The sequence below is a fragment of the Chionomys nivalis genome, chromosome 23, assembly GCF_950005125.1.
Source record: "Chionomys nivalis chromosome 23, mChiNiv1.1, whole genome shotgun sequence".
Taxonomy (NCBI): domain Eukaryota; kingdom Metazoa; phylum Chordata; class Mammalia; order Rodentia; family Cricetidae; genus Chionomys; species Chionomys nivalis.
The window spans coordinates 44,789,932-44,814,492 of NC_080108.1; the positions used below are offsets into that span (position 1 = coordinate 44,789,932).

The 24,561-nt window shown below is 44.0% G+C and overlaps 1 protein-coding gene across 1 annotated transcript in view; it reads right to left on the reverse strand.

The window, feature by feature from the left end:
- LOC130865163 (E3 ubiquitin-protein ligase HERC2-like) overlaps positions 1-24,561 on the reverse strand; it is a 68,093-nt gene that overhangs the window by 29,072 nt on the left and 14,460 nt on the right. Inside the window, exons 13-20 of the mRNA XM_057756038.1 lie at positions 22,761-22,842; positions 22,520-22,663; positions 21,096-21,186; positions 20,649-20,826; positions 19,364-19,508; positions 7,989-8,050; positions 6,721-6,793; positions 5,044-5,102 (exon numbers count right to left, since the gene is read on the reverse strand). Of these exons, the coding sequence (XP_057612021.1) occupies positions 5,044-5,102; positions 6,721-6,793; positions 7,989-8,050; positions 19,364-19,508; positions 20,649-20,826; positions 21,096-21,186; positions 22,520-22,663; positions 22,761-22,842 (834 nt within the window). The remainder of the gene's footprint in view (positions 1-5,043; positions 5,103-6,720; positions 6,794-7,988; positions 8,051-19,363; positions 19,509-20,648; positions 20,827-21,095; positions 21,187-22,519; positions 22,664-22,760; positions 22,843-24,561) is intronic.

Below are 24,561 nucleotides of genomic sequence, written 5' to 3' on the forward strand. Positions count from 1 at the left end.
CTCAGAGAATATAGACACATCATAAGTCATGCTATATTCCATACAGTCAAAGGACCAATTTGCTGTAACCCCCAAAATCTAGGGGTAACTTTGTTAGCTCTCCCCCTTTGACTAGAAAGTAAGAGCCACCAAAGGTAGGTGTTTTCATCTGTTCACACTCGACTGTATTCCTTGGACCCAGAAACAGGGAATGGAATATTGTCAGCACTCGGTGAATGTTAAACAAATCAAGCCAGCTTCTGTTTTCCCCATGATGAAATACTGGGTAGCACAGGGCATTCCTTTCTGGGGAAGTCCTAATCACAATGCTGGAAGGGACACAATTTCACCCTCCCCACAGGACAGGGCCGTATGCTTAGCCAGCTCCCAGAGAGACTAGGAACTGTGGTCGGGACATTGAAAGCACTCTACAAATATCAGTATTAGTATTTTCATAGTTGTGGACACACAAATACACACAAAGTTCAGATACGTTTAAGCATAGATCTGTCAAAGTTACTAGATGACAGGATGCCAGGTAGAGTGGCCACAGGTAGACAGTTATATCCTCATTGTCACAACCCCAGCTGCTTTAAGGAGTACAGCTGTCCCAGGCATCAGTTCCAACCTGGCCAGCCCGTGGAACTGGGTCCTGACTTTAAAGCTCTCTAAGAGTGTAGGGTAACCATGAAATCCCTCTCCCTGGGGGCCACATATCTCACTTGTCAGTAAGAGGGACTTGGGAAGGTCATCTTCCAGGAAGAGGTGACAAGCTGAACAAAAAAAATCCCTGGATTATGCAAGCCGGGGACTGTGAAGCAGAGCTGCAGGTTAGGCATCAAGGGAGTTTGCCTCCTGGGCCCTGTAGGTTGGACAGTCTGGGTCAGACCACAGGGGGCGCTGTCTGCCAACTTGAGCATATTGCTGTCTGAGGAGCAGGAACCTATGGCTGCCAGATCTCATATTTCAGACACTGGAAACACAAAATATTTGAAACCTCCAGACTTCAGTGTGGGCAGATGACTGAATTAAAGACACAGTGTTGTAGGACCACACATTTGCTGCTTCTGCAATTAGCTAATGGAGCGCATCTTGTACTCAGAGGGGAAGTAGGGGTCAAGGGAAGAAAGAAGGAAAGAAGAGAGAAGAGGACCAGGCCAGGATGTGAGGAAGTTCGGTTGGGAGGTCCCGAAACCATGAGAATGGCCAGTGTTCTTTCTCCCCAATCTTATTTGCTGAATGCCTGGCCAACACTATGACCTCATGGTCCCAAGCCATAGCTACAGGGTTTCCCACAATAAATGCAACAGAGTGGATCATAGCTCTCACTGTTTGGCATGGATATGTCTTTGATAGTTAAACATGGAGAAAAAGGATTTCCAGATGTACGGTCGTGTTATAATACCATTTAGGCTTCACACGGTCACATACGTCCCTATATACTGCCATCAAGTGTATTGCATTGTGTGTGCATGTAAGTGAACATACATGTCAAGGGAGGCTGAGGTACTGGCTGGGAATAGATCTTTTCCTTTTTCTTCCACTGTACATTTGGATTTTTCTTGCATGGAACATGTCTCACGGGTGCAATTGAAAATAAATTGTGTGAATATTTGCAGGCCTTAGTGTTAAATGTTTGAGAGGGAATCCAAATCTAAAGCAATTAAAAAGTTTTAGAGAATCCCAAATAAGTACGTCTTCATTTCAGACAGCCCAGGAGTTCAAAGCAAAAGTGTGAACATCGAGGGCTTTAAAAACTCAGTCTCCCATTAGTTTTGCCTGTGTGTGTGTGTGTGTGTTTTAACTCTCTAGGCTCTCCCAGATGATTTTCTCTGCTCAGTCCCTTCTTTCCACCTTTGCGTGACCATATAAAACACGCTGCTTAAAATTTACAAATAAGAAGCAAGCAAAAGGTACTCAAGACCATTAATCATTAGACAAATTAAAGTCAAAACCACCATAAGATGTCAATTCGTGACTGTTAAAAAGCAAGCAAACATGGATCTGGAGGGATGGCTCAATGGTTAAGGACACTCGCTGCTCTTCCAGAGGACCTAGGTTGGATTCCCAGCACTCATGGTGGGTTGCTCACAACCACCTGTAACTCTAGCTCCAAGAGATCTGATTCCCTCTTCTGGTCTCTTAGGCTACTCACTATGTGTGTGTGTGCACGCATGTATGTATGTTTATACACACACTCAGACACATCATAAAGTCTAAAAAAATCCTTAAAAAGGAAACAAATCCACCAACCAGAAACAATAGAAAATAAGTGAGAATATGGGACACTAGAACTCTGTGCATTGCTGCTGGGAATGTAAATTGAACAGCAGCCTCTATGAAAACCAGTACAACAGCTCCTCAAAAATGTTAACCTCTTTTTGTTTTAAGACAAATTATTACAGTATAGTCCAGCCTGCCCTGGCCTGAAACTTGCTATATAACCCAGGTTGACTTCAAGTTTGCTTGGATCCTGCCTTGGTTTCTAAATTGAGATTATAAGTATGCACCATCACTTTCAACTTCTTCAAAAAAATTAAAAGTATAATTATCGTATAATCTAGTGTCACATTTAAAAGTATCTCTTCAAAAGAATGGGAAGTGGACTGTTGAGGAGATCATTTGTACGTAATGTTTTCAGCAGGATTGGCAGCAGCCAGATGACACAGCCTCACGTCCATGTATGAACAGATAAACAAAATATGGCATGTTCTTGCGTACAATGGAATATTAGTCACCTTTAAGAAGGAAGCACCTGGCACAGGAGGAAATAATGTTGATCAAAATAAGCTGTTTGCATAAAGACAGACACTTCATGATTTTAAGGATGTGAGGTCTCTAGTCAAACTCACAGAAACTGAACATGGAAATGTGGTTTATCGGGGGCTGGGAAAAAGCAAGATGAGTTATTATTTAATGGGTGAAGAGTTCCATTTGGTAAGATGAAGAATGTTCTGGAGACTGGTTATACAGTGAAAACATTCTTTATACTACTGAGCTGCACAATTAAAAATGACTCATACAGAAACTTGGATCTGCATATGTGAGGGAACACGTAATCTCTGTCATGCTGGACCTGGGTTATCTCACTTAAGTGTTTCCCAGTTCTATCCATTTTCCTGAAAATTTCAAATTTTTATTTTTCTTCGGAGCTGAGTGGAGAACTCCATTGTGTATATGTCCCACACGCCCATCACCCATGCATGTGTCTATGGACAGCTAGGCTGGTACCTTTTCCTTGCTTCTGTGTGGAGAGCTGCTTACACAGGATGTGCGTGTTTCTGGGGCAGAATGCAGGTTCCTTATGTCCAGGAGAGTGTGGGGAGCAGCAGGAAAACTAAAGCGAGGAGAAAGAGGCTTTAAGAAAGGGGTGGGAAGGCAAGAGAACATATGAGATCTGAGTGGGGAAGGAGGAATTCCTGGAGGGTGGGGGGTACAGTGAGGGACGACACAAGGGGCTGCTTGTCTCTGCTGAATACCAATATTTTCTTCTCACCACTCCCTACATTTTCTTTGTATTAGCTGTCATAAATAAATATTTTAATGGCTAAGATAGCAAGCTGTATAAATTCATCTTGATCACAATTATACGTTTTTATGAATATTAATGTATTTAAAAATTATTTTATGAGAATTTTGCAGCATGCGTGTCTGTGTATCATGCGGAGGGTCCAAGTACCCATCAAGGTCTGAAAAGGGTGCCCAAGACTAGAGTGACAGATAGTTGTGAGCTACCATGTGGGTGTTGGGAATTGAACCTGGGTCCTCTGGGTCCAACAAGTGCTCTTTAGCATGGAACCAACTCTCCAGCTCTTCCATGTATTTAAAGACACACACACACACACACACAAGATAGACATGAAATTTCCTTGATCTTACAAAAGCAAAAGCCTGAAAGATTGCCTTATCAATTCTGTGTAACGACTGTGGAATTCAGTATGGAGGTTTCTTGATAATTAAAAATAGGTTTTCCGTCTTACCCAGTTACACCACTCCTGGGTATTTACGCAAAGGATTCAAAGTCAACACGTCTAAAATACGTGCACATCGCTGTCTGTTGCAGCACTGTTCCTGACAACTCAGTTATGAACCAGCCTACGCACCCAACAGCAGAGGAGTGGGGAAGGAAAATGTGATTTCTACACATAGTGGAATTTTCTCGCCATAAGGAATCGAGTCATGTTGTTGAAAGAAAAATGGAAGCAACTGGAGACAATCATACTAAGTGATTTAAGTCAATTTCAGAAAGACAAGTGTCAAATATTTTCTCTCGCTTGTAGTTCCTGTATCTTACATAGATACATAGAAATCGTGAATGAGTACATGACAGGAAAGAGAAAGCGAAAGGGAAAATAGGGGACAAGGGTGACTAGTGGCAGGAAGAGAGGTGAGAAACACAGAGACGATAAATGTAAAGAGGTACGTGACATAAACGGAATATGCTCAACAAGACTCAACAAGAGGAGTGTGTGTAAAAACGGAAACAATAAATTTTAGAACATATGGCAAAGGCTCTGGGTAATACTTATCAGTGGATTTAACTTATTAATAAGAAACCCAGAAATTCCTTTTTCTGTGGTGATTGTAGGCATTCATTTGATTAAAAAAAAGACTGGGTTCTCCTTCTAATATTTGAGGATGTCTTTGGCTCATACAGGGCTCTCCCCCAAATGGAACACTATCTGAGACAGAAGTCTAACAGCCCAGGTCAGTCTCCAAAATTGTTATTATTTTCTTGAGACAGGGTTTCTCTGTGTAACAGCCCTGGCAGTCCTGGAACTCACACTGTAGACCAGGCTGGCCTTGAACTCACAGAGATCTGCCTGCTTCTGCCTCTCTTTAAGGCGTGTGCCACCATCATCCAGCTAGCCTCCAAATTATTATGGAGTTGAAGATGACCTGGAATTTATGGTTCTTCTGCCTCTACCTCCCAAGTGCTCAGATAACAGATTTGTGCCACCAACCCTGGCCTCAAATGGAACATTCTGCCAAGACGTCAGGAGCTTATTCATGGTGTCACCAATACCAAAGGGTCCCCTAAGCCAAGCTATATTAAATACTTACAGTTCCCAGGTTGCCAATGGCTGCCACAAGTTTAATGTCTGACAGTGTCAGAGTGTGGACTGCGAAGATAAAAACCCAGGTGGAAGGTCAGACAGGCCCACAAAGTAGGCAGAGAACACCGTATGTGGATGCACAGAGTAGACCCACACCCCAAAGTCCCAACATAGCCTCTAAGGCCAAGCCTGCTGCCAAGTTCAGGATCCTGTACTTACTGGGAACCCCAGAACCCATACTTAAGGCTCCCCCCCCCTTTGGAGGGTTCACACCATGAACCTGGACTTGGCCTCTCCAAGCCCATGTCCCATGGTTTTCATGGCATCTTCTCACCTGACCCTCTGCCTGCCTCTCACCTCCAACTAACTCAAGACTGCACTTCGGAGCTACCGTTAATAAGTAACAGAGCAACGGACTCAAATTAGGGCCACCTGGGTGCACAATGCTTAACTGTAGCTTGAAGATTACCAGAGAATAGCACTCAAACTCAGGGACCACACAGAAACACTGGATGCAAATTCTATGTGAATGATACCTATCTCCTTGACCCACATGTTAGTCTCCCTGGAAACCACTGGACAAACATCCTGGCCGTGTTATGGAGGATTTAAAGATAAACTTCAAGCTGGGCAGTGGTGGCACACGCCTTTAATCCCAGCACTCAGAGGCAGAGTCAGAAGGGTCTTTGTGAGTTCGAGGCCAGCCTGGTCTACAGAGCCAGTTCCAGGACAGTCAGAGCTACAGAGAGAAACCCTGACTTGCACATGGGTTCTAAGTAAATAAATAAACTTCTAAAAGATACCATTTTCGTTTTTTAATTTGTTTCTTCAAGACAGGGTTTCTCTGTAGGTTTGGAGCCTGTCGTGGAACTAGCTCTTGTAGACCATGCTGGCTTGAACTCACAGAGATCTGTCTGCGTCTGCCTCCCGAGTGCTGGGATTAAAGGTGTGCGCCACCACCACCTGGCTAAAGATACCATTTTCTAAAAAGTACCTCAGTTTATTTTTCTTAAAATAAGCTTAAATGGGAACCCTAATAAAGTCAGTACAAAAGAACACACACACACGCACGCACGCACGCACGCACGCACCAGCATGCACATCCATTAAACTCAGCCAGGCACTTAACATGTAAAGCTGGTTTATGAATCCAGGTCTTAGAGAAACCTATCTCATAATAGGGGAAATGGCTAGAATGGCCACTGTGACTACGTGGCAGGAACGGGGAAGCCACATGAGTGACAGCTTCCACCCCACAATCCCCAGGACACGTTATCCCTCAAGGGAGTCAAGATACTAGAGCTTGTTCCCAAGTTGGTTTTATCCTCTAAATGCCGGCTGTCCCTGTCTCTCCACGGGAATAACTGAGGACATAGAGCAGTGGTTCTCCGCAGCCTGAATGTCTCAACCCTTTAATACAGTCTCTCATGTCGTGGTGACCCCAACCATAAAATTATTTCATTGCTACTTCATAGCTGTAATTTTGCTACTGTTATGAATTGTAATATAAACACCGGTCATGCAGGAAATCTGATTTACCACCGTCAGATGGGGTCAGGACCCACAGGTTGGGAACCACTGAAAGGGTCTGGTGAAGGGCTGAGGGAGGATGAAGTGGCCGAGCAGTAGAAGAAGGCTTCTGTTGACCAGAGAGCTCTCCTGCTCATGGCCAGTGGACACATACCTGACTTAGAAGTCATAATCAGTCCGAACATCCTCGCCTTGCATGGGAATGGGAAATTCTTCAGGGCCTGCATCTGAAAGCAAACCCCCAAAACATCAATTTCTGTGCACAGAAGCCCCGCCTGTTAAATATTTGGTGTAGCAACGTCCCTGCTCTGGGTTATGTAGGTTCAAAATGCACAAACAACACTTGCCCACGGGCACATTTTCCTAACTTCCATACCCACTTCCCCTGGGGAGAGAGGGCATGGTAATGAGGGTTTTAGCAAATGACATGTGTCGTCCTGGAATAGAATGGTGGGGACAGAGAGCGGATGATGGAGAATGAAAATGAACTCTTGGGATGGTGAAATGCTCTGGAGATGGACAGCCATGGATACACAACGGCAGTGTTCCCAGCATCACACAAACACAGTGAAAATAGTAATGTTTGCTGTGGACTTTTATTCTAATTTAAAAGAAGGAATATTCGAAGGACCTAGTTTATTGAGACTAAATGTAAGAAAATTAATTTAGTTCCTCCTTTCTTTTTATTAAATATTATTTCTCTCTTATTTTCACATGAGAAAGAACATGAGGCATGGTGTACATTTGCTGAAGGAAACTGGGTAAACATGAACCCAGCAGCCTCCTCTATCTCTTCCAGATTCGAGCGTCCTGAGCCCAAAGTGATCACTGAGAGCAGAGGGGAAACATGGTGACCAGTATGCAAGTCCCCAGGGCGGCATGGGCCTCTCAGCATCCTGGTGCCAGGAATCCAGAGTGGTTTTGCTGGGACAAGGAAAGTACCAGGGGAGGGACACTGGCAGGAAAAACAGGCAGCACACAGAACCCTCATCGTATCTCACAAATGTAAGCTAATTTCTCATGAACTACTGATTACAGTAAGAGACACACAGCCTTTACTCTCGTCTCTTATCTCGTGGACCTTCTGGGAAGATCCCGCCCAGATGCCATAGGATAACTTACAACATCTGCTTCAAGGTTCACAGTGATAACACACCCATTCGTAATGCTTGTGGACTCCTGGGAACTACCCACTTGTCTGCGAGGATATTGAGACCCAAATCTCAGGAGCCATGGTAACGTTCTGCTGGGCATCCCAGCTCGCCTGGGGAAGCAGCTCCTTTGGCCCGTTCCATTAAGGCCTCAATGAGGAGCCATCAGCCTGCTCTGAAATTTAGATTTTTTCCTACAAGATGAGAGCTCACATCCTGTGCCCCACCACACACACACACACACACCTCTCCCACCAGGGTGAAATCTTACCACTTGCTGTGGCTGCCATGCCAATGTGTTCTCTCCAGCAGAGCCATGAATTTGGGAGGGCCCTGAAAATGAATAAAAAGAAACACACAAGCAAGTAAGCAGAAATAGTTGGGTTTTATGTATGTGTCGCTGTATAAGGGATGGTTTTAAAAGTTGAGATTTCCTCTTCCCCAAGTTGGTACCCTCCACACTGTCCCCCACACCCTGTCTACGTGCCCACAGCAGTAGCATCCTTTGACTTAGAAAAGCAGAGTCCTTTCGTCTAGCTGTCACCCTTTGGGACACCATGATGCCATCAATATATTCCACTATGGTAGAATCCCCAGATGAAGGTACAGAGTGTTGTCTGAGAGGGGCAGCCATCACCCAACATCCTGGTGGGCATGTTATTAGATTGCCATGCTGCCAAGTAACAGAATACACTAGAATCTTAATGATGGACAGATAGCTGCCATTGTTTGGGGATGTAGGACTGGGCAGGGATGGCAAAAGATATCCCAGAATGGTCTGAAGGGGGATGATACTGTAATGAGTTAATCATGGGGACTTGCAGCAGCCATGACTGTGGATGTACCTAGTTACAGCTGTTACTTCCCAAGGGGTCTTGCTTAATTGAGGCAAAGGAGAAGACAAGACAGATAGGGAAACCAAGAGGCTTACTCCTCATCCCAGCATACTTCTGGCTATATATAGCCCCTGTTGGCCTGGAACTCACTGTATAGACCAGGCTGACCTCCAGCTCATAAAGATCTGCCTGACCCTGACTCTGTCTCCTAAGTGTCGAGATTAAAGCCACATGTCAGTATGCCAGCCTCTGCAGATCTTTCCTATTGTAACACAATCTTGATATCTGTCTCAAGAGTGCCATAGGACATTTCTAGCCTGCTACTGGATCCTGGATTTAAATCCCTTGCTTCCTCTGACTTTTCTCCTTCCGACTCTCTACGCCATGTGCACGGTCCCGGGGAACTACCTCTAAAGAACAGCAGACAACGTGAGAAGCAAGCTCGACTAATTTCCCACCCCAGCCTTCTTCTGGTCCAAGCTCAATGCTGTTTCCCACTAATTGCTCAGGGTTGAATCACTGTGACCATGACAGCAATGGTGAGTTTAGTCAAGTTTTATCAATATGAAATTTAAAACTCCCAGAGAATTAGTAACTGGCTCAAGGTTGATTAGCTACTAAGGGTAGATCCCAGGATGCTTGAATGTCTACCACAGCCAGCAGTGGTCAAGTTCAAGCTATGGAGACTCAAAACAAAACCTGTGCTAAGTTGGATGGTGATGGCACACACATTTAATTCCAGCACTCAGAAGGTAGTGGCAGGAGAATCTCTGAGTTCAAGGCCAGCCTGGTCTACAGAGAGAGTTCCAGGACAGCCAGGGGTACACAGAGAAACCCTGTCTCAACAAAACAAAACAAACAAACCCATGCTAAATGATACCAACATAAAGCCTTATGCCCACACCTACCCCACCTTTGTTTTAACATTGAGTGTTGACTGAGGTTTCTGTCCTGCCCGGTTTCCATAGTCGTTAAGTCCCAAAGAAATCACACAGAGGTCTATATTAATTATAATCTGATTGGACTAGTATCTCTGGCTTCTTATTAACTCCTATAACTTATATTAGCCCATAATTCTTGTCTGTGTTAGCCATGTGGCTTGGTACCTTTTTCGGCGAGGCAGTCACATCTTGCTTGCTCTGTGTCTGGCTACCTCTCTATCTGGGTGATGACTGCAGACTGAAACTTCCCTCTTCCCAGAATTTTTGTTGCTCTGCCTCTACTTCCTGCCTGGCTATGGGCCAATTAGCATTTTATTAAACAAGTACAAGAAAGAAATATTTATAGGGTAAAAGCCATTATCCCACAGCAACGGAGTCCCTGGGAAAAGGTTGGTGTGGGAAGCTCTTCCCTAGATCTCCCAGAACTGAGATGCTGTATGTGGTACCCATGGTTCCACAGAGCAAGGCTAGGGAGCCAGATGGTGTGAAATTTGATGCTCTGCCCATGAAGCTCCATTGTTACCTCACTTCCTACAGGAGCTGTAGTCTGTCCTTCAAGTCCAAAGGAATACGCAACCCCACACCTCCAAGAGAACCTCACTGCTTGCTGCCATGCCAAGAAGGCCCTGAATTCCACAACCCCAAGCATCCCATGCTGATGCCACCTGCCTCCCTTGCCTGCATTTACAACAGAACACCCATCCAGAAAGCATCTCCCAGTCTTGGATTAGAGAGAAGGGCAGGAGTGAAGATCAGAAGCTCTTGCACCTGAATGTCTCTCACCCGGATGCTGGTAACAGTACCTGCTGATTGACTGGGATAATTCGCCAGCTGGGAAGTCCCTCTGTCCACATGGCACACCAGATACAGGATGGGGCCTCTGAGCCTTTGGTTGTGGGGCAGGGGATTGCTGAACTTTATGTAAGCAGCTTGGTCAGGGGCTGGGCGGCCAACACCCAGGATACCAGGGAAGCTGTGGGTGTTAATGGCCGTGGTAGTGATGCACAGACCTGTCTACCTGTTTACTTTGGATGGCACCACCTGGGGAGAGGGCTGTGCAAGAGGAGGTGGAGAGAGGAGGAGGTGCTGATGGAGAAGACCTGCTGGTCCCTGGGGCCAGCCAGAGCTGGGCTGTGCCCTAGACATCAGGACATCAAGCTGGGAACTGGGTGGCTCACGGAGAAGCTATTCCCCCAAGTTTTGTTTCCTGAGGGATTGCCCATACACAACTGCCTCCAGGCACTTCTGACATCAGCCTGCCACCTGTCCTGTCTTCACCTTAAAGGTTCGGGAGGAAGGACTTGTTCCTTGCAGAAAATTGAACTCCCAAGATCTACATCTTTTTAATCTGAAGGCATTTTCAGACTAAGGCATTTCTGAAAATAGACTGCTCTCCCTCCCTCTCCCCCTCCCTCCTTCCCTCCCTTCCTCCTTCCCTCTCTCTCTCTCTCTGTGTGTTTTGTGTGTGTGTGTGTGTGTGTGTGTGTTGTAGTGGGTATTTGTGTACCTGTGTGAGAACAACCTTAGGTGTTGTTTTTTTGGCTCTATGCACTTCTATTTTGAGAGAGAGTCTCTCATTGGCCTGGAACTTGCTGAGGAGCCTAGAATAACTGGCCAGTGAGTTCCAAAGACCCTCCTGTCCCTACCACCCCAGCACTGGGGGTTCAGACTTGTTCCACACCAGCCTTTTGGACTGCCTTTAAATCTGCAGAAATTTTAAAAGCTTTTCTGATAATGGGTGGCAAAAGCAAATTTTATTTTATTTGTATCTGTTTTGAGATAGAGTCTTATGATAAATCTCAGATAAGCCTTGAATATGTGATCTCCCAGCCTCGGACTCATGGGCACTGAGATTACAGTTGTGTGCTACTGTGCCCAGCCTTAAAGCTCGGTTATTTTTGTTTTGTCTTGGTGTTTCTGCTCCAAAGACCAGTTGTTTTAACCTGAGACACAGCACTTCCTCATTTTTGTTCCTTTGGCTCTAACACTTACTTGACATTTGGGGACCTCTTAAGGGTATGTGGGAACAAGAGCATGCAAGGACGTGCTTCTCCGGGGTGGCTGGAATTTCTGTGTGCTCCTTGTGAGAATCACGGACACTCCTAGTTCCTGTTCACTTTCTTCTTTGCTTCAGAGGCAGAGCTACATCAGGCCAACTTCCCTCATTTCTCTCTGGCCACGGGGACCCATGTCTCCTGAATCTTTATGAGTCTTCAAATTCTTGCACTTTGATCATTTGTTACCTGAATCCTGGAAGAATCCCTGTAGGTGACTGCCCCAAGTCACTGCCAGGTGGCATCTCTAAAACGCCTTTCACTCACCTGTCCCTGTCCTTTGGCTTCTGTTCCCACCACTCCACCAAAAGTTCTTGAAGGTCAGCAGTTTGTTGAATTCAACAGACAAGGAAGGATCTCCAGACTTTATCTTACTGGGCATCTCAGCAAAGTTCCACGGGTGGCCTCTGCTACTACCTTCTTGAGCTTCTAGCCCTGCCTAGGGTTTCTGGCTTCTGACCACTACTCCTCCAGCCTGGCCCCTCCCACTCTGCTGGTTCTCAGGGCAATCATAAGGAGCCCATGGCTTGATTTAAAGTCTGAGTGTCAATCATTCCCACATTTCCACTTCCGGCCTCTCTTCTGAGCTTCAAGCCCCATAAACTCCTTCACTGACTCAACACCATCACTTTGAAGTTCTTCAGACTCTGGGAGGGGAGAACTGTCCGCGTCACTCTTCCTCCAGTGTTCCCAACCATACAGGAAAGAGCAGTGGCCATGACAGACAGACCCAGGAAATGTCCCCAGAGTCCCTGAAGTCTCCCTCTCCTCCAGCCAGCAGATCATCAATTGCCAAGTCTCCTCAATTCTGTATCCTAAACTGATCACAATTCCTGGACCAAGCTGGGCCCAGTCTACTGTCACTGCCCGCTGGGATGCCAAATGGCTCCAGCTCTACCTCTGCTTCCTACGTCTCCCTTTCCTTTCTTCCTTTAACTGTATCAGTCTGAACAATCTTGTCTGTGTGCAAGCTTAACGTCATATCCTGTAGAATACTCCTCCCTTGAACAAGTTCTCATTGCCCTGTAGTTAAAGCCCAACTACCTCAGCATGGTCCTTAAAATTTGTGTGCCCCAGACTAAGAGATTGGATACGAAAACAGGATCCAACATTCTGCTGTTTACAAGAAACACACCTCAACCACAAAGACAGGCACCTACTAAGAGTAAAGGGTTGGGATAAGGCTTATCAAGTAAATGGACCTAAGAAACAAGCAGGGGTGGCCATACTAATTTCTAACAAAGTTGACTTCAAACTTAAATCAATCAGGAGAGATGGAGAGGGACATTTTCTACTCATAACAGGAACAATTCATCAGGATGAAGTCTCAATCCTGAATATCTATGCCCCTAATATAAAAGCACCCACGTACGTAAAAGAAACATTGTTAAAACTCAAGGTAGCCATCAAACCGCACACATTAATAGTAGGAGACTTTAATACTCCTCTCTCACCAATGGACAGGTCAAGTAGACAGAAACCTAACAGAGAAATAAGAGAATTAATGGAGGTAATGAATCAAATGGACTTAACAGACATCTATAGAATATTCCACCCAAATAGGAAAGAATATACCTTCTTCTCTGCAGCTCATGGAACCTTCTCAAAAATCGACCACATACTCGGTAACAAAGCAAACATCCACAGTTACAAAAAAATATTAATAACCACCTGTATCTTATCAGATCACCATGGATTAAAGCTAGAATTCAGCAACAATGCTACCCCCAGAAAGCCTACAAACTCATGGAAACTGAATAGTTAACTACTGAACCATACCTGGATTAAGGAAGAAATAAAGAAAGAAATTAAACTCTTCCTTGAAGACAATGAAAATAAAGAAACAACATACTCAAACCTATGGGACACTATGAAAGCAGTTCTGAGAGGAAAGTTCATAGCACTAACTGCCCACTTAAAGAAAACAGAGAAAGCACACATTGGAGACTTAACAGCCCACCTGAAAGCTCTAGAAAAAAAAGAAGCAGACTCACCTAGAAGGGGTAGAAGACTGGAAATAATCAAACTGAGGGCTGAAATCAACAAAATAGAAACACAGAAAACAATTGAAAGAATCAATGAATCAAAAAGCTGGTTCCTGGAGAAAATCAACAAGATTGATAAACCCCTATCCAAACTAATCAAACGGCAGAGAGAGAATTTGCAAATTAATAAGATCAGAAATGAAAAGGGGGACATAACCACAGACACAGAGGAAATTCAGAGAATCATTAGATCTTACTACAAAAGCCTGTATGCCACAAAACTGGAAAATGTAAAAGAAATGGACGCTTTTTTAGATAAATACCATTTACCAAAGTTAAACCAGGACCAGGTGAACAACCTAAATAGACCTGTTAGTCGTGAAGAATTAGAAGCTGTTATCAAAAACCTCCCTTTAAAAAAAAGTCCAGGACCAGATGGTTTCAATGCGGAATTCTACCAGAACTTCCAAGAAGACCTAATACCTATTCTCCTTAATGTATTTCACAATATAGAAACAGAAGAGTCATTGCCAAATTCCTTTTATGAAGCTACAGTAACTCTGATACCAAAACCACACAAAGACCCAACCAAGAAAGAGAATTACAGGCCAATCTCACTCATGAACATCGACGCAAAAATCCTCAACAAAATTCTGGCAAACCGAATCCAAGAACACATTAGAAAAATTATCCATTATGATCAAGTAGGCTTCATACCAGAGATGCAGGGCTGGTTTAACATACGCAAATCTATCAATGTAATCCATCATATAAATAAACTGAAAGAAAAAAACCATATGATCGTTTCATTAGATGCTGAAAAAGCATTTGACAAAATTCAACATCCCTTTATGATAAAAGTCTTGGAGAGATTAGGGATACAAGGGTCATACCTAAATATAATTAAAGCTATATACAGCAAGCCGACAGCTAATATCAAATTAAATGGAGAGAAACTTAGAGCCATCCCACTAAAATCAGGAACACGCCAAGGCTGTCCACTCTCTCCATACCTCTTCAATGTAGTTCTCGAAGTTTTAGCAATAGCAATAAGACAACATAAGGGGATCAAGGGGATTCAAATTGGAAAGGAAGAAGTTAAACTTGCATTATTTGCAGATGATATGATAGTGTACATGAGCGACCCCAAAAACTCCTCCAAAGAACTTCTACAGCTGATAAACGCCTTTAGTAATGTGGCAGGATACAAGATCAACTCCAAAAAATCAGTCGCCCTTTTATACACAAAGGATCTGGAAGCAGAGAGAGAAATAAGAGAATCATCACCTTTCACGATAGCCACAAACAGCATAAAATATCTTGGGGTAACTCTAACCAAGGAAGTGAAAGATCTATTTGACAAAAACTTTAAGGCATTGAAGAAAGAAATTGAAGAGGATACCAGAAAATGGAAGGATCTCCCTTGCTCTTGGATTGGGAGAATCAACATAGTAAAAATGGCAATTCTACCAAGGGCAATTTATAGATTCAATGCAATCCCCATTAAAATCCCATCAAAATTCTTCACAGATCTTGAAAGGACAATAATCAACTTTATATGGAGAAACAAAAAACCTAGGATAGCCAAAACAATCTTATACAATAAAGGAACTTCTGGAGGCATTACCATCCCTGACTTCAAACTCTATTACAGAGCTACAGTAATGAAAACAGCGTGGTACTGGCATAAAAACAGAGAAGTCGACCAATGAAATCGTATAGAAGACCCGGATTTTAACCCACAAACCTATGAACAACTGATTTTCGATAAAGGAGCTAAAAGTATACAATGGAAGAAAGAAAGCATCTTCAACAAATGGTGCTGGCACAATTGGATGTCAACCTGTAGAAGAATGAAAATAGACCCATATCTATCACCATGCACAAAACTCAAGTCCAAATGGATCAAAGACCTCAATATCAATCTGAACACACTGAACCTGATAGAAGAGAAAATGGGAAGTACCCTACAACATATGGGCACTGGAGATCGCTTCCTATGTATAACCCCAGCAGCACAGACATTAAGGGCAACATTGAATAAATGGGACCTCCTGAAACTGACAAGCTTCTGTAAAGCAAAGGACACTGTCATTAAGACAAAAAGGCAGCCTACTGACTGGGAGAAGATCTTCACCAACCCCGCAACAGACAAAGGTCTGATCTCCAAAATATATAAAGAACTCAAGAAACTAGACTTTAAAAGGATAATTAACCCAATTAAAAAATGGGGCACTGAACTGAACAGAGAATTCTCAACAGAAGAAGTTAAAATGGCCAAAAGATACTTAAGGTCATGCTCAACCTCCTTAGCGATCAGAGAAATGCAAATCAAAACAACTTTGAGATATCATCTTACACCTGTCAGAATGGCTAAAATCAAAAACACCAAGGATAGCCTTTGCTGGAGAGGTTGTGGAGAAAGGGGTACCCTCATCCATTGCTGGTGGGACTGCAAACTTGTGCAACCACTTTGGAAATCAGTGTGGCGGTTTCTCAGAAAAATTGGGATCAACCTACCCCTGGACCCAGCAATACCACTCTTGGGAATATACCCAAGAGATGCCCTATTATATGACAAAAGCATTTGTCCAACTATGTTCATAGCAGCATTATTTGTAATAGCCAGAACCTGGAAGCAACCTAGATACCCTTCAATGGAAGAATGGATGAAGAAAGTGTGGAATATATACACATTAGAGTACTACTCTGCGGTAAAAAACAATGACTTCTCGAATTTTGCATGCAAATGGATGGAAATAGAAAATACGATCCTTAGTGAGGTAACCCAGACCCAAAAAGAAGAACATGGGATGTACTCACTCATAATTGGTTTCTAGCCATGGATAGGGGCCACTGAGTCTATAATTTGTGATCCTAAAGAAGCTAAACAAGAGGGTAAACCCAAGGAAAAACATATAGATATCCTCCCAGCTATGGGAAATAGACATGACTGATGGGCAAAAAATTGGAATATTGGGGGTGGGGTGGGATGGGGATGAGGGGTGATGGGGAGAGAAAAGTGTGAAGGAGAGGATGAGGGGAACTGGGGGAATCGGGGTGATTGGGGATAAAGGAAGGTTCGATAGGGGAGCAGGGAAACTCATACCTTAGGTAAGGGAGCCACCTAAGGGGTGGCAAGAGACTTGAACTTGGAATGGCTACCAGATGCCCAGGGCAATGTCCCCAGTTAGTTCATTGGGGCACCTGAGGATAGGGAACCTGAAATGAACCTATCCTATAATCATACTGATGAATATCTTGCATATCGCCATAGAACCTTCATCTAGTGATGGATGGAGATAGAGCCAGAGACCCACACTGGAGCACCAGACTGAGCTCCCAAGGTTATAATGAGGAGCAGAAGGAGAGAGAACATGAACAAGGAAGTCAGGACCATGAGGGGTGCACCCAACCACTGAGACAGTGGGGCCGATCTATTGGGAGCTCACCAAGGTCAGCTGGACTGCTACTGAAAAAACATGGGATAAAACCGGACTCTCGGAATGTGGCGGACAATGAGAGCTGACGAGAGGCCAAGGAGAATGGCACAGGAACTTTCAACTGGCGATAGATCGAGAGAGAGACAGAGACCCAAATTGGAGCAACGGTCTGAGCTCTTAAGGTCCAAATGAGGAGCAGAAGGAGGGAGAACATGAGCAAGGAAATCAGGACCACGAGGCGTGCACCCACCCACTGTGACAGTGGAACTGATCTATTGGGAGCTCTTCAAGGCCAGCTGGACTGGGACTGAATAAGCATGGGTTGAAACTGGACTCTCTGAACATGGCGGACAATGAAGGCTGATGAGAAGCCAAGGACAATGGCACTAGGTTTCGATCCTAATACATGAACTGGCTTTGTGGGAGCTTAGCCTGTTTGGATGCTCACCTTCCTGGGCCTGGATGGAAGTGGGAGGACCTTGGTCTTCCTGTAGGGCAGGGAATTTGGACTGCTCTTCAGTATCGAGAGGGAGGGGGAATGGACTGGGGGGAGGAGAAGAGGAGTGGGGATGGGGGAGGGGAGTGGGGGGAGGGGGCAATGTGTGGGAGGAGGGGAGGGAAATGGGAAACGGGGAGCAGTTGGAAATTTTAATTAAAAAAGAATAAAAAAGATGGAAAAAAAAAAACAATGTTAATTTTGTTTTCATAAACCAAATTTAAAATATGGCTCCATGGGCTAGTCATGGCATACTCTTCTTAAAACAACAAAATCAATAATATCTACGAAATCCTGTATTTCCAAAGTAAAGTATGTGTAGCCTCTATCATGTAAGTCCAGCCTCTCTGACGTAGATATAGCCTCTATCATGTAAATACAGCCTATGTTGCATAGGTATAGCCTATATCATGTAAGTACAGCCTCTATTATGTAGCTATAGCCTCTATTGTGTAAGTACAGTCTCTATTATGTAGGTACAGCCTCTATCACGCAACTACAGTCTCTCTTATGTAGGTGTAGCCTATCATATAAGCATAGCATCTATTATGTATCTATAGCCTCTATCATATAAGTACAGTCTCTATTATGTAGGTATAGTCTCTATTATGTAAGCACAGTCTTTATCATGTAGCTACAGTCTCTATCATATATGTACAGCCTCTATTATGTAGGTGTAGCCTCAAACATGTAAGTACAGCCTCTCTTATGTAGCTATTGCCTCTATCATAAGTACAGTCTCTATTATGTAGGTATAGCCTCTATCATCTATGTACAGCCTCAGCCTCTCTTATATAGGTATAGCTTCTATCAAACATCAGGTTCCCCCCCCCCCAAAGTAAAAGCTGCTAATACCTTAGGGGTGGGAGTATTTTCAATAATTTTTATATTCTAGCATGGACTTCACAATGTAAAGGATGGTTTGCCAAGACCCCCCCCCAACCTGTGCTAACACTTAAGCAATACACCAGTAAACAAGATGAACTCTGCTCCACCTTAACAGCTCTCCAATATTAGGTTGGCGCAAAACAGATTACAGTTTTGAAGCATGAATTTTAAATTACTGTAAACAGGTTCAAAACAAGTATTTATTAATCAAAATGGAAACCATTACAGCCAAAAGACACATTTTTGCAAATGGAAACAAGTAAGAAAATCACTAAAACTTGGTTTTGTCTAGTATCATTTCAATAGTATAAAATAAATGACAAGTATAAGTCATCATATATATATACACACATATACATATATGTATATGTGTATGGAGAGAGAGAGAGAGAAAGAGAGAGAGAGAGAGAGAGAGAGAGAGAGAGAGAGAGAGAGAGAGAGAGAGAGGTAAAATGATGTATGATAGGGATTGTTGAGAGGCTCAGCATTAAGTCCTTGTGGACAAGACTGACAACCTGAGCTCAATCTCCAACCCTCACATGGTGAGAGAACCAACTCTGGAAAGCTGCCGTCTGACTTATACATGTGTGCACACAGACAGACAGACAGACATAAACACCCACAGATAAAATCATTATAAAAAAGTAAGAATTATGTATAATAAACATAATAAACTTATTTAGAATATATTTCAGTATCAAATGGCAAATTTCAACACAAAAACCGTGATTATTTTTGCACTAACCTAATATTAAACTCACCTAAGCATTTCAGGAGTCTAAGGGATATTTGTTGTTTTATTTTCTTGGTGTGGCATGCTGAAAATGTGACCCAGGCTGGCCCACCAGAACTCACTATGTAACGTAGGCTGGCCTGCAACTAGCTATTCTCCGGCTCCAGACTTCCGAAGGCTGGGTGTTAGCGCGTCCTCCAGTGTGGACAAGACAAGCACTAAACCCGCGGAGCACTCCTAGAGCCCTTACCACAGGTCACTGAGCCTCACCTGTCCCGAGTCTGTGACCGCCAGGCAGTGCAGGGCTCCGACCGCCACATGCACGATCTTCTTCCCTCTCAGTCCCTCCACCACTTGTGGCTTCCGCACGTGCACATCTGAGCCGTGGCCCAGTCTGGAGTAGTCCCCTTTCCCCCTGGGGACAAAGCAGCAGTTCCGGATCACTACATGGTTACAGTCTGGCAATGCTACAGGAAAACTTTCACGACCGCACACCTTCTAGAGTGGAGTGATAACATCACACAGAATATATACCACATCCAAATTAGCGCAGACTAACTTGGCGGGGAAGACCTCTCGTGCTGTCATGTGTCACATAAGAACTCAGTTACTATGGATTATAAAGAGACGGAATAGAGCACACCGCCAACCCCCCTCCCAAGCGCTATCTGGAATGTCTTTTCAACTTGATAATTGCCTGATATGACATAAGGAAGTTAGAAGTCTGTTTCGTTGTCTTATTTCATGTAGCTTCCAGTATAACGTAATTCACAACTTTTTTAAAGCTATATAAACCTCACACAAACTGGGTGAAACTGTCTATAGATTTCTTTACAAAATGAACTGTAAGATCTTCCTTTTTCATAATTTTATCAGTAATCTCAATTCAACATAGATTTTTTTTTTCACAAAAAGATGCCAAATGAGTAAGAAAGTAACAGTTTTACTAGCAGCCGAGGCTGGGCACAGGGCAAAGCCAGGGCTCTCCAAACAGTCTGCCTTTGGCAATGACACTGAGGAAGCTTACATACCATGTCTACGCCACTCCTGACTTGGTGAGTGCCAAGGAAAACTGAGCTCCGCACTCAATCTGGCACACACCCTGGCCATTTAGTCTCTCAATGTTCTGGGGAATGTTACAGCCTTCACTTCCCCCTCGGCCCAATTTTCCAAAATCACCATCACCCCAGGAAAACACCAAACCTGGGTTTAAAAATCAAACACCTCAGGTAAATTCTTAGTATTTACATCCCTACCCAGAGGACACTCAGCATCTCAACCAGCTCCTACCTTCATCAGTGAGAGCCAGTGTCTGTGCATCTCGGCTTCCACACGCAACCTGGATTACTCTGTGACCAAGAAGGACTTTCACCTACTCGATTACAAACGCAAAAACAGAATGAAGCCCGGGAACTGGGAAAGCAATGGGAATTTTTCCACAGACTGAAAGTCAGTATATTGTTCGTGTCTTTAAAAACCCAGACTTGAGGCTTATCTTCACTTGAAAAAACAAAGTGAAAAAGCTTTTATAAGCAATGAAAATGTGTATAATCACCATTTTGGGCTTCAGCTGTGTGGTATTATCACCGTGTCCCAAGCGGCCATACTCGCCCAGGCCCCAGGTGTACAGCTCCCCGCTGGACGTCAGGGCTGCACTGTGAGAACTGCCCCAGGCTATGTCCCTGATGCGCTTGGTTTTCGGGGCCTCGATCAGCCTTGGCTTGTCACAGTTCCTAGGGCAAGAGTAAAGTACACTTTTTACCAAGCTGTTTTTCAGAGACGGCCCATCTTTGATCAACAAAAAATATACGTCACCCTAATTGTCAAACCTTAAAAAAGAGAGTGGATCAAACTACAGTGTATCCATCTACGGTTTTTAATAATAATATTTATATCAATAAATAACTTCTATCAATAATTTTCTGTAAACAACTGTGAAAATACCCTATTATTACTAGCTAACAGTTTCTTAGGAATGAGCAAGATTGAGGAAGAGTCTTACATTCTACTGAAGTGTCCAAGTTTCCCATCATCACCTTCACCCCGCGAGAACACTTTCCCATCCACTGTTAAGGCTGTAGCGTGCAGGCCACCTGCAACATACACAGGGGAAGGTTGTCAACACGTAATTTCTAAAGAGTTCACCGTGTGCTACCTACTCTGCCTGGCATATGGAGGCATGTGCTCGATGTGTATGTGTTAGCTAAATGAATAACAGAACCATCACCACAGTTATCACAGAAAGCTTTCTGGGTGACATATATGTAAAATAAATGACCTTTTAGTAAACTAAAAATTGTTAAAAATATTTAACCTGAAAAGAAGCAAAATAATAATGACTGTTCATGTAAAGTCCATTACTTTAAATATATAAAAAGTCCAAACTAAGATAAGGAGTGAAGACAGGACAACATCATTAAGCAGACTGTCAAACACCTTGACAAGAGCTCCACCACATGTCCCGGCAGCGGACTATCTGAACAAGCCCCACTGCGGCAGCTAAGACACTGTACCCGCTCTTCTGAAAGCACATCAGCTACGCTGTTCCCCGACACTCTCCCAGCCCAGCGCTCTGCCTCACGTTACAGGCGTGAGCTCTGGCTGCATAGTCAGGGAAGGATCTACAAACCACTGAGCTCCAAGGCAGAGCAGACGGGGCTCCCGGCAGCAGGGACTCAGCAACAGACAACTCCATATACTATCAGGGGCAACAACAAGTCCAGCTCTAGAGAAGGGCTGCACAGGCTAGAGTATTACAGCCACCTTCCCACAGCAACAGGCCAGAAGGGCCAGTGCTCTTCACAGGCAGATGTCTTACAGATGGGCTCAGACCCTACCAGGAGCTTAACAGAGGAGAAGAGTAAGTCCTTGTTTCGCACATAGGTCCTCTGGAATCCTAACCAGTACAAGTGTGAATTGAGTTTAGTATCCAGAGTCGGCTCCATCCCTCAGGACCTGGCACGGTGTTCAGAACATTTCAGTAATGCCAAAGCGGAAGCTGAGGGGCAGCAGTGAACTTGCTTGAAAACCACTTTTCTCACACTGAGAATTCATTGGTGCTCTGGGGAATCTCATGGGAGCCACTGAGTTTTCATAGTAAGATACCCTATTTAAGTGACAGAACTTTACAGTTTCATAGCTAAAAAGTGCAGGGTCTGACAGACACAAGCGCTCCAGGACTGAGCACAAATCCTCTGAGAGGCACAACACACACCTGAAATGCCAACAATGATGGCTTCCAAAAAGCTTTATTAAGTACTAATAACTAATCTTAGACTGAGTCACATCATCTACCTCTTTCTTCAGACTAGTTAACTAAAACTTAAAAAAGAACACAAGGATACTTCAGAGAGTTCCTGAAGGGCTTGAAACACTTGCAAAGCAAGAGGCACATCAGGCCCCTGTGCACTGGTGCTGGGCTCGTACCTGAGTGGACCGCTACCTTTTTGACCACGTAGCTGCTGAGGGCTGTGATCTGCCGAGGAATAGGGACCGTCCCGCTGGACATAGCCAGCCCCAGCCGGCCGTTTGTGGCTTCTCCACAGGAGTACACCTTCCCTTCCACAGTCACTGCAAGGAGCAGTCAGAAGTCTCAGCTCTCACAACATAAAGGCCACACTGTTTAATGTGTGTTCAACATAATTTACCAATACTAAAATCATCATACCTGCAAACAAACTCTTAGATCCACCAGCCACCTGAACCACATTCAGAGCGGACAGAGTCTCAGAGAATGAAGGAACCTTGATCTGGAAGGATTTTTTAAAGCAAAGGAAGAAAAAGAGAATGTTTATACTTTTTCACCCCTAAGTGATCTTAACAGATGATATACAGAATTGCTGTCAGTCTGTGATTACCTTAACCACAAGAGTCCTTAGCTCTTAGAAGTACAAACTAAAGTGTTTTAGAGATGAAAGAATACAATTAGATTTACTGATAGTGTGTCTGCAGTACAGAAACACAATTAGATCAGGGGCTGGGGAGAAGACTCAGTCTAGGGTTCGCCATGCAAGGATGAGGATTTGAGTCCAATCCAGAGTTCAATAAAAGAACCAAGTGTGGTGTGATGCGGAATGTCCTTCTGTATGCTGCGAATATATGTTGCCTTTATTGGTGGATGAATAAAGCTGCTTTGGCCTATGGCAGGGAAGAATACAGAGAGACGGGAAAGCCAAATTGAATAGGCGGGAAGGCGGAGTCTGGGCAATGTCAGGAGCTGCTGGAGGAGTAAGATGCCAGAGCATTACCAGTAAGCCATGGGGCACGTGGAGATACACAGATCAATGGAAATGGTTAATATAAATGTAAGAGCTAGCTAGTAAAAGCCTAAGCCATTGGTCGAACTTTTATAATTAATATTAAGCCTCGAACTGGCAGGCAGGAGAGAAACCTCCAGTTGTGGTGCTGTTCGGTGCTTATACTCTCAATGCTGGAGAAGAAAGGCAGCTGTCCTGTGCTTACTCATTGTTGGGAAAGAAATGTAGCTAGATCCTTTGGAGTTTGCTGGTCAGCCAACCTAGCCCAAGCAATGAGTTTGGGACTAATGAAAGCATATGGTGCCTAAGGAACTGCCATATGCATGAAAACATACAAAGAGCAGCCAGTTGTGGACAACACTTGGAGTCTGAAATGAGGACAAGAGAAGTCACAACTCTAAACCTGTCTACCTTGGTACCTGTGAACATTTTTGTACTGAAAGGTCTAAGAAGAAATAAGCATGCCATGACCTGAGGACAACATGCCCCACCAGTTCATGTGTTTGAACATTTACTCTCCAGTCGTGGTCTATTCTGGAGAACTGGAGACTCTACAACAAGGGGGAGTTAGGTGGAAGAAATGAGATACTTGGGGGTTGGCCTGGAGCGTTACAGCACCACAGACTGCTTGTAGTCTTCTGTTTCCTGATCTGCTCAGATGCAGTAAGTAAGCTGCTGCCACCATGACAGATTGTGTTCCTCTCGAAATGTGGACCGAAGCACACCTGTCTTCATGGGAGTGCTTCTTTGAGGTGTTCTGTCACAGCCTTGCTCACTCTGACTGTGACTCACATACATAAGAAACTGTGCTAACTGGGCATGGTGTGGCACATCCTTTATCTCAAAGTCTGGTAAGCAGAGGCAGATGAGGATCTCTGTGAGTATAGGGCAGCCCAGACTGCAGGCTTAGTGCCAGGCCACCCAGGGATATATAGTGAGCCCTGTTTCCTTCAAAGGAAGGAAGGAAGGAAGGAAGAAAGGAAAGAAGGAAGGAAGGAAATTACATGTTTCTGCTTTTCACTGTGATAGATGTGGTTAAAATTAAAAATCCTGCCTAAGAAACCCTGTATTATTATATGGTGATTTGTTTTGCATTATGAATGGACTGGACTATAACCTGGAAGTGTGAGGTAAAAAAGGCTCTGGTCCAGATAAGACCTATACCTGACCTATACCTAACCATCAATATACCTATACCTGACCTATACCTAA